The 12,319-nt window shown below is 40.7% G+C and overlaps 1 protein-coding gene across 5 annotated transcripts in view; it reads left to right on the top strand.

Moving 5' to 3' along the window:
* wdpcp (WD repeat containing planar cell polarity effector) overlaps positions 1-12,319 on the top strand; it is an 84,922-nt gene that overhangs the window by 14,441 nt on the left and 58,162 nt on the right. For 3 of the 5 annotated variants that reach the window (XM_013910989.1, XM_013910988.1, XM_013910990.1), the window contains exons 2-3: positions 8,547-8,631; positions 11,708-11,752. In XM_013910989.1, coding sequence (XP_013766443.1) covers positions 8,571-8,631; positions 11,708-11,752 — 106 coding nt within the window. In that variant the 5' untranslated portion in view covers positions 8,547-8,570. Of the gene's footprint in view, positions 1-8,546; positions 8,632-11,090; positions 11,259-11,707; positions 11,753-12,319 lie in introns of those variants that run through there. The other 2 variants (XM_013910987.1, XM_013910991.1) reach the window with 1 other exon arrangement.

Here is a 12,319-nt window from a genome sequence, read left to right as displayed (position 1 = left end):
CATTTATAGTTCCTAACACAGAGTTAACAGTGTTTTTTTCCCCCCTTTTTTCCACTGACTAATATACTTAATTTTTTTAATTCTTTTTTTGTATATTTGTGTGTGTCTCCACTTTGTTTCCCTCTGAACTTTTCAACTCCTCACCTCACCTCCTCACGCCCTCCAAACCTGAACTAGTGCTTCAAGCGATCACCTGGTTTCTTCTGCGCACAACAGTAGACATGTGCTTCTAGACACAAACTCTCTTGACAGTGTCGTTGCCCAGAGGTCATGTAATGATTCGTTTTCCCACTGAATGTCATGTCCTCCAAAAAATGGACAGATATTCGGATTCATGCAGAGCTACTGTACCTGCCGCCTGTTTTGAATAGTATTACCTTTGCATCATTTTGTTCCAGCTGTCCATCACTTCTATTCTTCTTCTGCTGACAGTTCAATGGGCTCCTGTGGGACTCTGTATAAAAGGTTTTCAGCCTGCTGCCTGGCGCCACTTTGCCCACTCTCTGCTCTTCTCTGTCAAACCGTCTTTCTTGTAATGGGACAGCTGAGAACATACACTGTACTTGTGGTTGTTGGTGCATGGTTAAGTACATACATTCGCCACAAGGCTTCACACCCTTCACTTTGTCCCCTCTTTATCTCCCCTCAGTGGGTGGAGTTCTGTAATGCCTTAGGTCTTTAATGAAACCTCAGAACTAGTGTTTGAAAGACTGGTAGGACAGATATGCTGACAAGAATATGACTAGAGCCCTGGGGCCCAACAGTAACAACTATAGGCTGTAATATTTATTACGCCACCATATAAGTTATAAAAGATGGATGTAGCCACCATGAAGGTATCAGTTGGTTAGTAAAGTGTTTTATGACTATTCAGAGGTGGGGCTCTGAGGCTTTTAAGGTAGCAGTGATTAAACCTTAACTATGGAACTTGGCTCCATTATTAAGTGTTTTACTTAACTGAACTGAAATAAAAAGGTAGTTAAGAAATTGGTCTACAATTAGCTATGAAACCAGGTCTAAGTTCAGATTTGGGAGACAGACACTGTCTCTACTTTTAAGATTAGGCTTAAAGCTTTCCTTTCTGATAAAGCTTATAGTTAGGGTTAGTTAGGCTGCTTTTAATTATTACTTATTATTAAACTCTATTTCTTCCATAGTCAGTTTTTGTCCTTTCTCTCTCTGCTCTCCTCTCTTTCCTCTCACCCATAACTAGTCAGCCCACTGTCACCTCGTGCATAATCATGGAGAAATAAATATTATGCCTGTTTTTAGACTGTATAGACTGTCAACCTGTCCAGGGTGTACCTCTCCTTTCGCCCTTTGACAGCAGGGATAGGCTCGGTTGGGAGCTGCTATCATAGCGACTTTTCATAAAAGTTTGCACAAGACTCGTCCATCATCTTATCTTCGTCCCTTCTGTATATGGGCATGTAATAGTGTGTACATTCGAGCTCTTTGTTTTGTGCTCATTGTTATCATTATTATATAAACACATTGGTTTCAAATTCTGTCCTCCTTCCTTTACTTTGGTACAACACTGAGAGCTTGAGGCCTTGCACCTCAAGGGTATGGTGAAGATAAGAGCTCATGTGAGTCTTTGTGCATCCTTTCATATGTATGCAAATATATGCATGTGTACATTTCCTTAGGAATCAAAAGATAGGCGAATATGCGCCAACCATAATATATATCCCTTTCCATGCATACGCATGTTCTGGAGTGCTGTGTGAGTTCACGTATCAGAAATTTGAGAGATTGGAGTGTACACAACGTAGGACTGATCTGAGTGCCTGAGTGTGTCCGCTGAATACATGAGTGCGTGTGTCGATGCAGTCAGTGACTGAGACTTGACAGAAACTCTGACCTTAGGTTTGAAAATACTGTATTTACACACTGCCCCACTACCCCAACTATCTTTCTCTGGGTGTATACCTTTTGGTCTGTCTTTGTATGTGCTTCATGTTTGCCAAGTTTCTCTCCAAGAGCCTAAACAAAACAAGCCAGCAGCTGAGGGTGTATGTAGGAGATAAAACTTGTGGGGAAAAAAGTCATAAAATTTGAAACCGTGTCCTTTGAGAGCGACAAGACAAAGAATGAGGTGAGTAGAAATTGCCAGGAAGAGAGTGAACGCTTGCAGACAGGGTCAGAAAGCTTAATGCATTTCTAATAGGAGGTACCTCGGAAAAACTAGACTAGAAAGTGTGGGGGGGAAAAGATAAAAGACAAGGGACAAGTAGGTAGAGGGATGATAAGTGAAGGTACATGAGGAAAACAGGAGGGGGAAAGTGACAGACAAATTCGCACAGAGCCAGGTAGGTGAGAAGGGAACTGCGGTATGTGTGTGATGTTTAGTGAAGGTTTGTGTGTGTGTGTGTGTGTGTGTGTGGTGTAGGGCAGCGGAATGAGGCAAGGCTGTGATGGCCTTGTGTCAGTCACCCCATGGCAGCTCTTTAACCCCGTAATTTATCACATCAGTCTTCTTGCAATGATGGGACCAGTGCACCGGGTGACAGAAATGCCTCTGGCATTTTCATCTGTCAGTTAGAAAGAAGCTTGGGGGAGAAGAAAACAAGAGTACACACCTGTAGGAGAGGATTCTTGAGATGTTATGTCACAAAACGAAGGCAGGCTTACCGACTGAGTCTCATTCTGATTGCAGTGGCTTGAGATCTGGACCACAACCTTAATAGACCCTCGATTTATTGCAAAGTTTTAACATTTCTTGTGAATATAGACAGTCTAGAAATAGACATGGCTACTGAATTCCTGTTATGAGACCTTGAGCATTTTGTGTAACATTTTTGTGTTGTGAAACCAGATTTAATAAGCAAGCAGTGGCTCAAACTGTGAATCTGGACGCTCATACATTGGTTAATCCTTCTTCCTGGCTCTTAACACTTACCATAATTTACAAAATGAGCTTCACGTTTTATTTAAAATCATACTAGCAATTAAACCCATAAGGTTGTCAGGAAACTTTACTAAGGGAGCAAGGGAGGTGAGGGTTTTTGCCATGAACTTCTCTACAACAGAACTTCATGCCATTTTGGTGCAACCACCAAAGGTTCACCTCCGCTGACCATTAAAAAGAATGCAGCTTTAAAGCAACGCAGGTTAGTGAGGTTAATTATTGTAATTGTAAACAAGAAGTTAAGAAAATTGCCCCACAAAAAAATTGAGATCTTTCCACATGCATGGAGGTCAATATGTGTTTTTTGTTTGTTGGATCCTTTGTTGGATGTTTGGTGTCATCCAAAGAAATGTGTTTTCCTCCAAAAGAATACCAGGATTACAATAAAAAAATGTTAATGTTTTATTTAAGAAGAGTTTCATTTCCTCAGGCGTAGGATACAGTTTTGTTAATCAAATAACAACAACAGTCTATAAGTAAGGTAACACACACACTCATTGATTTAACTATAAGGTAGATTTTGATCCAGAAAACCTATAACATCTTCTAAAGTGCTCAAAACCACCTTTTAGGTCGCTGCTACTAGTGTTCCAGGACTTAATTTTGCCATTACATACAAACAGACTCACAAGGTTAAAACACTCTCAGCCATGCCGATGTGTCTGTCACAGACACATGCGCACATATCGAAGTACACACTTACAAAGACACTTTCGGTCTCTCTGTCTTTCACACACATAACTGTTCATACACTCAGTAACCACCCAGAGGGGACAGTGAAAGGAGAGTAGAGAAGAGATGCAGAGAGCAGGCAAGGTCGTAGTTCCTGTGGACTGTCTTTGAAAGGGGAGTCGTATGTTTTCCCTCCCCACCCTTTGATGTTAAAGCAGTCTCTTTACTAGTGTAAAGATGGGGTACAATAACCTAGACCCCCTCCAACCCCTCACCTAGCGCCTCTGTACACCCCCACAAAGCTCTGCAGGGGGACAGGTAACCCACAGCAACCCCAGCCAGAAACCAGAATGTGTGTGGCAGCTGTCCAGGACCTGGGCAGTACTGTGCGAGTGTGTGTGCGTGCACTTGTTTGTCTATGTACTATATGTATGCAAATGTTGAAGTCTTTAGGTGCACCAGTCACTGTAACAAACAAACAAGGAAACTTCATGCAGAGTAATGCATCGATTTAGCATTTGATATTTAAAAAGCACAAATGGTTCTGTTTAATAATTTTTCAATATTTTGTCATCAAATTATGCCATCATGAAACAAAACTTCAAATGATTTTCTAACATAGATGAATTAAGCAAAGCACTACACTTTAAATAACTAAATTAAAATATGATGCGCATAGTAAACATTTATACGGAACTCAGTCATTGACTTGTTTTAATGACCAGAACTTTAATAATAAACAAAAGCGAATAGACATTTTTTTTAAATCATTTTGCTTTTTTCTTTTTTTCTTTTTTTTTATCAAGCTCTTCTCTCAAACCTTTATTTGATTTATTTGATTTAATGTCAAACAGTATTTTCATAGACCAGCCTTTAAGGTGTCGTGGATAAATGCAACAAAATAAAATGTTACAACCAAGACAAAAACTGGTGTTTTATAAATATAATAATAAACACGAATTCATTTGTGTAACTTTATTAGCAGTGTCTTCCTGAAATGCGCCAACAACATTGAGAGTAACATCCTCCTCTCTGCCCCTTAATGCACTCTGGTCGCTATGGTAATGCGTAAATATTTCTTTCAAAATAAGACGCACAACTACAACATGGGAAAAGACCCAGGGAAACCAAGTTAACGATAAAAACCCTGAAAACCATAAATTTCACACTGGAGCTTAAACTCTTACGGCCCGGTACCAAACGACTCAGGGAACGGTACCTGTCCATGGCCCGGGGGTTGGGGACCGCTGTACTATACTGGTTTGAGTGACATCCTATTCTTAATAGGATGTCCACTCAGCCTTTGGAGCTATTACAGCTTCAAACATTCTGGGAAGGCTTTCCAGAAGGTTTTGAAATGTGTTTATGGGAATTTTTGATCATTCTTTCAGAACCACATCTGTGAAGTCAGACACTGATGTTGGATGAGAAGACACAAAGTTGTCCAAAATGTCTTGGTATGCTGAAACCTTAAGATTTTATTTCACTGGATCTAAGGGACTGAGCCTAACTTGTAAAAAAAACAACCCCAAAATCACACAGTGGTTCTTGAGCTAGTCTGAACATCACATGAAGTTTGGAGGTCTGTAGTGATTGACTATGTGTCTCACCATCCTCTGACCCACTCTCTGATTTTACGAGGCCTGCCACGTCATGGCTGAGTTGCTGTCGTTCCTAATCACTTCTACTTCTACTTCAGTTGACTTTGGATTATTTAGTAGTGAGAAAGATTCATGACTGTACTTGTTGCACAGGTGGGATCCTGTCACCACACTGGAATTCACTGAACTCCTAAGAACGACTCATTCTTTCACAAATGTTTGTAGAAGCAGTCTGCATGCCTATGTGCTTGATTTTATACACCTGTGGCCAAAGAAGTGATTTGAGCACTTGAACTTAGTATTTGAATGGGTGAGTGAATACTTTTGGCAATGCAGTATATGTCTCCTCATATACCTAGTGTGAACGATCTCACCCTCAGTTGCTTTATCCTGCCCAACTGCTCAGATACATACTGTATGTGACCACAGGGCTAATTTTTGTCCAGTACAAACTCCCCTATTTGTGCTCTCATTTTCTGTATCCCCATCAGTCTCCTTGTTTCCTCTATTTCCAGAGACCCAGACATCTCCTCAAAACAGAACCTTTAGGCTAGCCAGACTGGCAATAACGGAATGAAAGCTGTCTGAAATTAGGTTTTCAGTCCAAAAGAGCTGACTTCCTCTTAAGAAAAAAAAAAGCTGGTTAGGGGAGGATGAAAGAATCCTCTTATGTCAGTAAACTCGTTTCACCATCACCACTGTGCCATGCTAGCCCTGTGTTATCTACGTGTATTTTTGTTGGAACTTGTAGTTTTGGGAGTTGAGTGGCAAAATGGGATTTTTTTTTTCTCCCCACACCAAGAGGACCAAGAGGGCAAAGATAAGAGAGAGTCCCCTCTCAGCATTAACTACAGAAAATAAGAGAGAGGGAAAGGCGGAGAGCATTAGCTGCACAGATAGAGGAGTTAATGGCTAACACAGCAATGCTGTGAAACATATAAACTATACAGAGATCCTGCACTGTCCTGTGAGGAGCATCAACATTTATCTGTGGGCTAATCTGAGTTCATCCCTGGTTGGATTTTAGTCTCATAGATTGGGGCAGTAGTACATGTAATCAAATCTCTCCTAGGCTTTTTAATAAGTGCATATTTAACTCTCCTCAATTTTATTTTATTTACTTAACATCAGTTCACAACAACAGTCACTTCAGGGTGCTTCATATCTTATGTAAAAACCCTACAATATGACATGTAAAGCAGGATTTTGTCCAGGCTCAAAATGGAATTTTTGTGAGCACAAATGTTCACACATAAGCACATTTGGTCTGCATATATTTAAAGCAATGAGTCTGTGTTACCTTACTTAACAGAGGTCCATGCATATTCCTTTTATTCTTGGCAATTTGATTAAAAATGTATTTTATGCTTGAGTAAATTAAACCCCCACTCAAACAGAGCTGGTGGAGAAATATTTTTATTGCAGTTCTGGTAATTTTCCTTTGCGGGAGAAAACCAAAGCCTCACTGTCTAGATAAATATTAGTCCTCATTTCAGCTGAGTGCATTTATATCATTTATGTTTCCATTAGTTTATTCTTTGCTTTGCTCTCAGCCTGACTATGTGCATCTCCGTTCCTTAAGTTTAGGACAGTATGCAGCGTTACAAGAAGCATAAAGAGCATGAGAGTGAACAATCAATAGGGAGTAACTAACAGGGAAAGCTTTTCATTTGTGCTTTTCAGATATTTCAACTCCCTTGATGGCAACAACTAATAACTGCGACCCTCAGAGCAGTAGTGATAGCACTTGTGATTTTATTATTCTGCTGAGAAATGTTTTTTTTTATTTATTCCCGAAACATCACAGCAGTTTGGTTATTGTTTATACAGTCTGACTAAAAACCAGTCAACAACACATGACAACAGTAGTACAGGGGGACACCAAACAAAGGGCATGAGAAGACAGCCACAGCTCAACCCTTTAAGGAAGCAATGGAAACTGCCTGGAGAATAAAGTGTGTAATAAAGAAGGAAAGCAGAGGCTGTGAATCTGGAATGCTGACTGGTTTGTCTGAGCTGTCAGCCCCAAAGTGTTCGTCCTTCACTACACAACAGTGATGTGTGAATGAATGCGCAAGCATCACCGCTTGTGAACTTGTTTCGCTGTCAGTCTGAGTTCATGCACACGTCTGTCTTTTTGGTATATTCGTATTAATTAGTTGCAGTTATTCCATCTTACCAGTACTTCAGGTGTAGCAGGAAGGTTTGCCTCTAGAAGAGTTTTGTCCTGCATGCAGGTATTTGTCATGTGTTTTTTAAATAGCACCTTGCCATTACTCCTACTCCTGATAATCGACTACTAGCACTCATACCACTAATACAGACATAATAGGAAAATCTGATTACACTGTTACATTTCCTATTTTTAAATGTTAATCTGGCTGCAGTGCTGTGCCATACTCTGATTATATGTTGATCTTGATAATATTTTTGTGTGACACCACTGAAAGTTTTTTTTCTCTCTACTTTTGTCTTGGCATACTGTATTATCTGAATTAAACTTCACAAGCACATTACAAGCCTACTAGGGCTCCACTGGGCCTGTGTGCCAGGATGCACTTATGCCACAGCCATTCGTCCATCTGTCCACAATTAAAAAGAATCACTTCTCCTCCTACAACATTTTCAGAATTTAATCAGACAAGTGCACATTGATCACCTAATGAGTCTTCACGTGTGTTCAAGGTCAAGCTTACAGGCACTTTTCTACTTTCACAAGAATTGCAGCAGCTCCTAGAGTATTGTTCAGATTTTAGTGGAATTTGGCCACATTGATCATGTAATTAGTTTTCACTTACACTGAGTTTAAGGTCAAGATTACATTTGTTTTTTCTGAGCAATAACCTGGGGTTTGTGAGTGATCGTGAGCAGGGTAAGGTACTGCATCACTCATGTTCTGGTTAGTCAGTGCAGGTATTTGTTAATGCATCTTATTCGCTGTTCCACTAATTAATATGGGCTAAATTATTCATTGCTTCATCTAAATGCAGTGCTAGATTGCTGGTATAAGTGTGCGCTTGAATTGAGGAAAAAAAGACAAACCCAAAAACTCCTGTATCTCTTTTCTCCTGTATGCATATTCTCCCACCCACTCCACCCACTGCTTCATGTCCTTCCCTCTTTTATTTTTCACTATCAGTAATAAAAACTTTGAAAAGGAAAAGGACATCTCTGGCTGTCATTAAAGTGTATGCATTTGTATTTGTAGGCCCGTGTCCCTACATGCAATGCTTCGCTTGACCCTTTGACATAAATGGCCCTGTCTATTATGTGTCCTCATTAAGATATTTATCTGTGTTCGTGTTTGGTCTGCCCCTTCTTCGTCTTCATTTGTTCTTTCTCTCACTTGTCCCTCTCCTCAGACTTGGGTTACGCACCTCCATCAGATGGCGTTCTGCCTGGCTGAGCTGCACTTGTGGTCCACCAAGGGCTCACTTCAAGTTAAAGGTACAACTTATCAACATGTTCAATCTCCCTCCCCTCTCTCCTGGATTCCCTCCTTTCCTCTTTCTCCCTCTGCCTTGTTCTGGCTCTTTCTGTCATCACTCACTTTGTTGATGCACTTTCTAAGTACTTAGATCTACTTTTGCAATCTGACTTTCACTTCACATCATTTTTCAACGAATCTGTTTGCACTTTCTCCTGATTTCAGTGTTTATTGCATCATACCTTAAATTCTTTATATTGTTTTTACCTTTTTTGAACACAAGCAGTTACAGAAACCAGGAAGACATCCATGTGTTGGCCAAGGATTCCATATTTGTTGACAAGGAAAGATTTAATATCTTATCCACTTTCTAGCCTCACTTCTTCCTATTTTGCTAAAATGCCTTTCCCACTACAAGGTCGCTAGTTTAAAAATACAAATAAATGAAACAAAAGCTAACTAAAAAGAGTCATCTGGCTTTGAGAAGCTTTTTCCAAACAGTGCTGTACAAGACCTGAAAACTATTGACATTGAGAAACTGCCTTGTTGGGCCAAGTGTGGTCTAAGTTTTACTTTTCTGGTAGTTTTTGTGAGGTACCCTACTCTTCACCTATCAGTCCATCTCGTTTCTCCATTTTCTTGTTTTCTCTTCCCTTCCTTTCTGTCTTGTCTTTCACAGTCTGCTGAGCTTCAGGCGAAGATAGTGTCTCTCTGAGGCTGTGTGTGTGTGTGTGTGTGTGTGTATCAGCCTATGTGTACACACAGAGGTACGGGAGGGTGTTTATCATAGGTGACAGTGACATATCCTTATTTGTTTGTTATTTTTTTCTCCCCGCTGTGTGTGTTTTCTGCTATCTGAGAAAACGTGGATAGATCCATCTGAGGGAAGAGACCTGGTCGCTGAGGTGTGACGCTCCCTATCACCACCTTTCTTACATCATATACGCCTACCTCAGAAACAAAAGTATAGAACTTAGAAAAGCAGTACAGTGCTGTGAAATGCTGTGTGTGTGTATGTGTTCTGCATGTGCTAATCACATTTTTAATAACCGCTGACAGCATTGCAGCACAGCTCGACTACTTTTGCACAGGGGGACCTCAACAGAAGTCAACAGATTTTAAATAAGGATGCTGATTTGATCTAGAGACTGCCACATGAGGACATCAACACAGAATTAATTGGGGTTTGTGTCCTTATGTGGAAAAACCGAGAATTTTGCATAACAAAAAATTCCCGTATGAAGCCTTTTAATTCCTTAATTGTAGACAAAAAAGGAAGCAAGCTTACAATCTTTCTGTTACTTGTGCTTCATTGCTGCTTGGGAACCAAACGGCCTGATTTTGATTTCCGTGTGTCCGTAATTATTTCTTGTGTTGGTGCATCAAGTGGTGCTAATCAGTCGTCATGTCCTGATGTTTTTTACGAGGTGTCAGCGGGTTGACACCTCGGGTTGAAAGAAATAGAACGAAATAGAATATAGGACTTTTTTTTACCCTCCTGTGTCCCCGGTCTTTGTTGTGGTCAGTTTTGTTTTTTTAGGGGCAGAAATATTTGTCTCTGTAGTTTTTTCACTTCTTTCTTTCCCTCACATCAATTCCAATAGTTTTAGCAGTCTCCCTCCAGGAATTTGCTGACTTTTGTAAGTCCTTATACTGATGCTATGATTATTATCCTTTATACTGAGGCAATGATTGTTGTTCTGTCACTGATAAATTAAACAGCTGTGGCAAAAAAGTGCTGAACAGGCAAACCATAACAGTTGCAGCCTGCATGGACCCGACATGTAGTTACTTTTCTCTGATTTTGTATGCTAACCATTATTTGACATTTTGCCCACTTAAGCAGGATACTATTAAATTATACGATTACAGGATATAATTAAAATTAAGGTAAAATGTGGTGATCGACTTTGAACAACTCGAGCTTTAATAATGTGTTCGTCTGGATATGCGACAGGACTTCAGGTGTCTCTTGGTAAACAAATCTTTCCTTGCATCATCTGTGTTAAATATGTGCTGTAGGTGTGCAATAATGTCTTCCGAAACCCTACGCTGTAACTTGTGCCACTGTGCACATTGCATAAATGCGTCTGCAATGACTGTGATTGGTGTATTTAGTAAGATTTTCTCCTGTGCATTTATAGCTACTACATTTTTTGCTGTACTTGGATAAAATGCAAAAGTATAAATCATGAATTTCCCGTGACACAAATGGATCACGAAAGGTTTTTCTTTCAAAACACAGATCCACGTGATTTGAGGACATCTTAGTCATTGTTTAATCTAGATCATATTATGTCTGTCAGAAAGCAACCCTAAACTGTTACTTAAGGCTGTGGGTTTTCAGTGAGATGCATTTGCAAGACTGAATCTGTCCTAATTTTTAAAACCAAGCAATTTTTGCATATGTTTCCCATACGGTATGTGTGGTATATGTGTTTGTTTGTCTGTCTGTATGTGTTTGTGTGTCTGCCATCAGCCCTCCTGTTGTATTAGTGTGACCTGGCCTCAGGAGCAGCAGCAGAGGCAGCAAGAGTAGTGGAGCGATAAAGAAACGATGTGTTGTGCGAATCTGAAGCTGGCTGCTTATGGTTTTGGGGCCTGCAGGAATAACTCTCACAGAAAAAGTCTCAGCTCAGCAGTTTGTGTGCGTATGTGTGTATATTTATCTGTGTGCATATATGTGGGTGTGTGTGTGTTTTTGTGCTTGTTGCATGCCCTGTGTATGTCGGTCATACGTTTCTGTAGCTGTCCACAGACTCTTTATCTGCTTTTTTTAAATGTATATGTTGCATGTGTGTAAATCAGTGTTTGTCCCTTAGGTGGGATGGGTGAAGGCACACTCCTGTCTTTACTAATACCCCTCAGCCCCCCTTCTATATTGGCTCGGACCCCCCCCCAGCCCACCCTACCACCTCCTCCTTCTCCCTCACAGGGTCTTATCTAAACTGTGGTGCTGGCAGACGGGACAGGCCACTGGCTGATAGCGATTGTTTATCCCACGGTGCGAAATTGCTGATCTGTCTTCTGCTTTTCCCTGACAGCTAGATGTTCATCTCTCTCTCTCTCTCTCTTTCTCCCTCTCTTGCCCCACAGATACAGATATTGGCACCTATCAGTACTACGATAAAGGAGAGCCAGGTAAATAGTGTTTATATTGGATGTCTGTTTGTGTTTAAGATAAGTTGCATTTGCCTTGTTTTTGGGACGTATGCGATTTCCTTATATATAAAGAAGGGCTTTTTGCTGCCTCCTGACACACAGATTATTGGCCCTGCATATTTTGGTGTCCTACACACATTGACTTGTCCACATAGAGGCTATTAGTATGTAGGATTTACACCCTAAAACCTTATATACACATGCACATACTGCTCACACACGAAAATTATATTAGGCCTCCTTGCTTCTATCTCTTACACTGCCTGTGTTCCTGTTGACCCGGGGTCCTGCCACATAGCGATAGGAAAACTAAGCTGTTGACTTTCTCCTGGATCACATAGCAAGAGGCCCCATGCAGTCCAGCTTCATATTGCCTCAGGCCAGGAGGCTTCCCTTACCATCAGGAAGTGCTCAAATCGCTCTCCCACCGTCTTTGCTGCCTGGGGACGTTCTCCCTTATCCTTCAGGTTTCTCCCCCTTTTTTCCCACATGAGTGGAAACTCTCTTTTGAGAGGATGGCCTGCTATATTATCACTAACAAGCTTG

Source organism: Pundamilia nyererei, unplaced genomic scaffold (assembly GCF_000239375.1).
Source record: "Pundamilia nyererei isolate P.nyererei 1_Seehausen unplaced genomic scaffold, PunNye1.0 scaffold00054, whole genome shotgun sequence".
In the NCBI taxonomy this organism is placed as follows: Eukaryota; Metazoa; Chordata; class Actinopteri; order Cichliformes; family Cichlidae; genus Pundamilia; species Pundamilia nyererei.
This window is presented reverse-complemented; position numbering and strand designations above follow the sequence as displayed.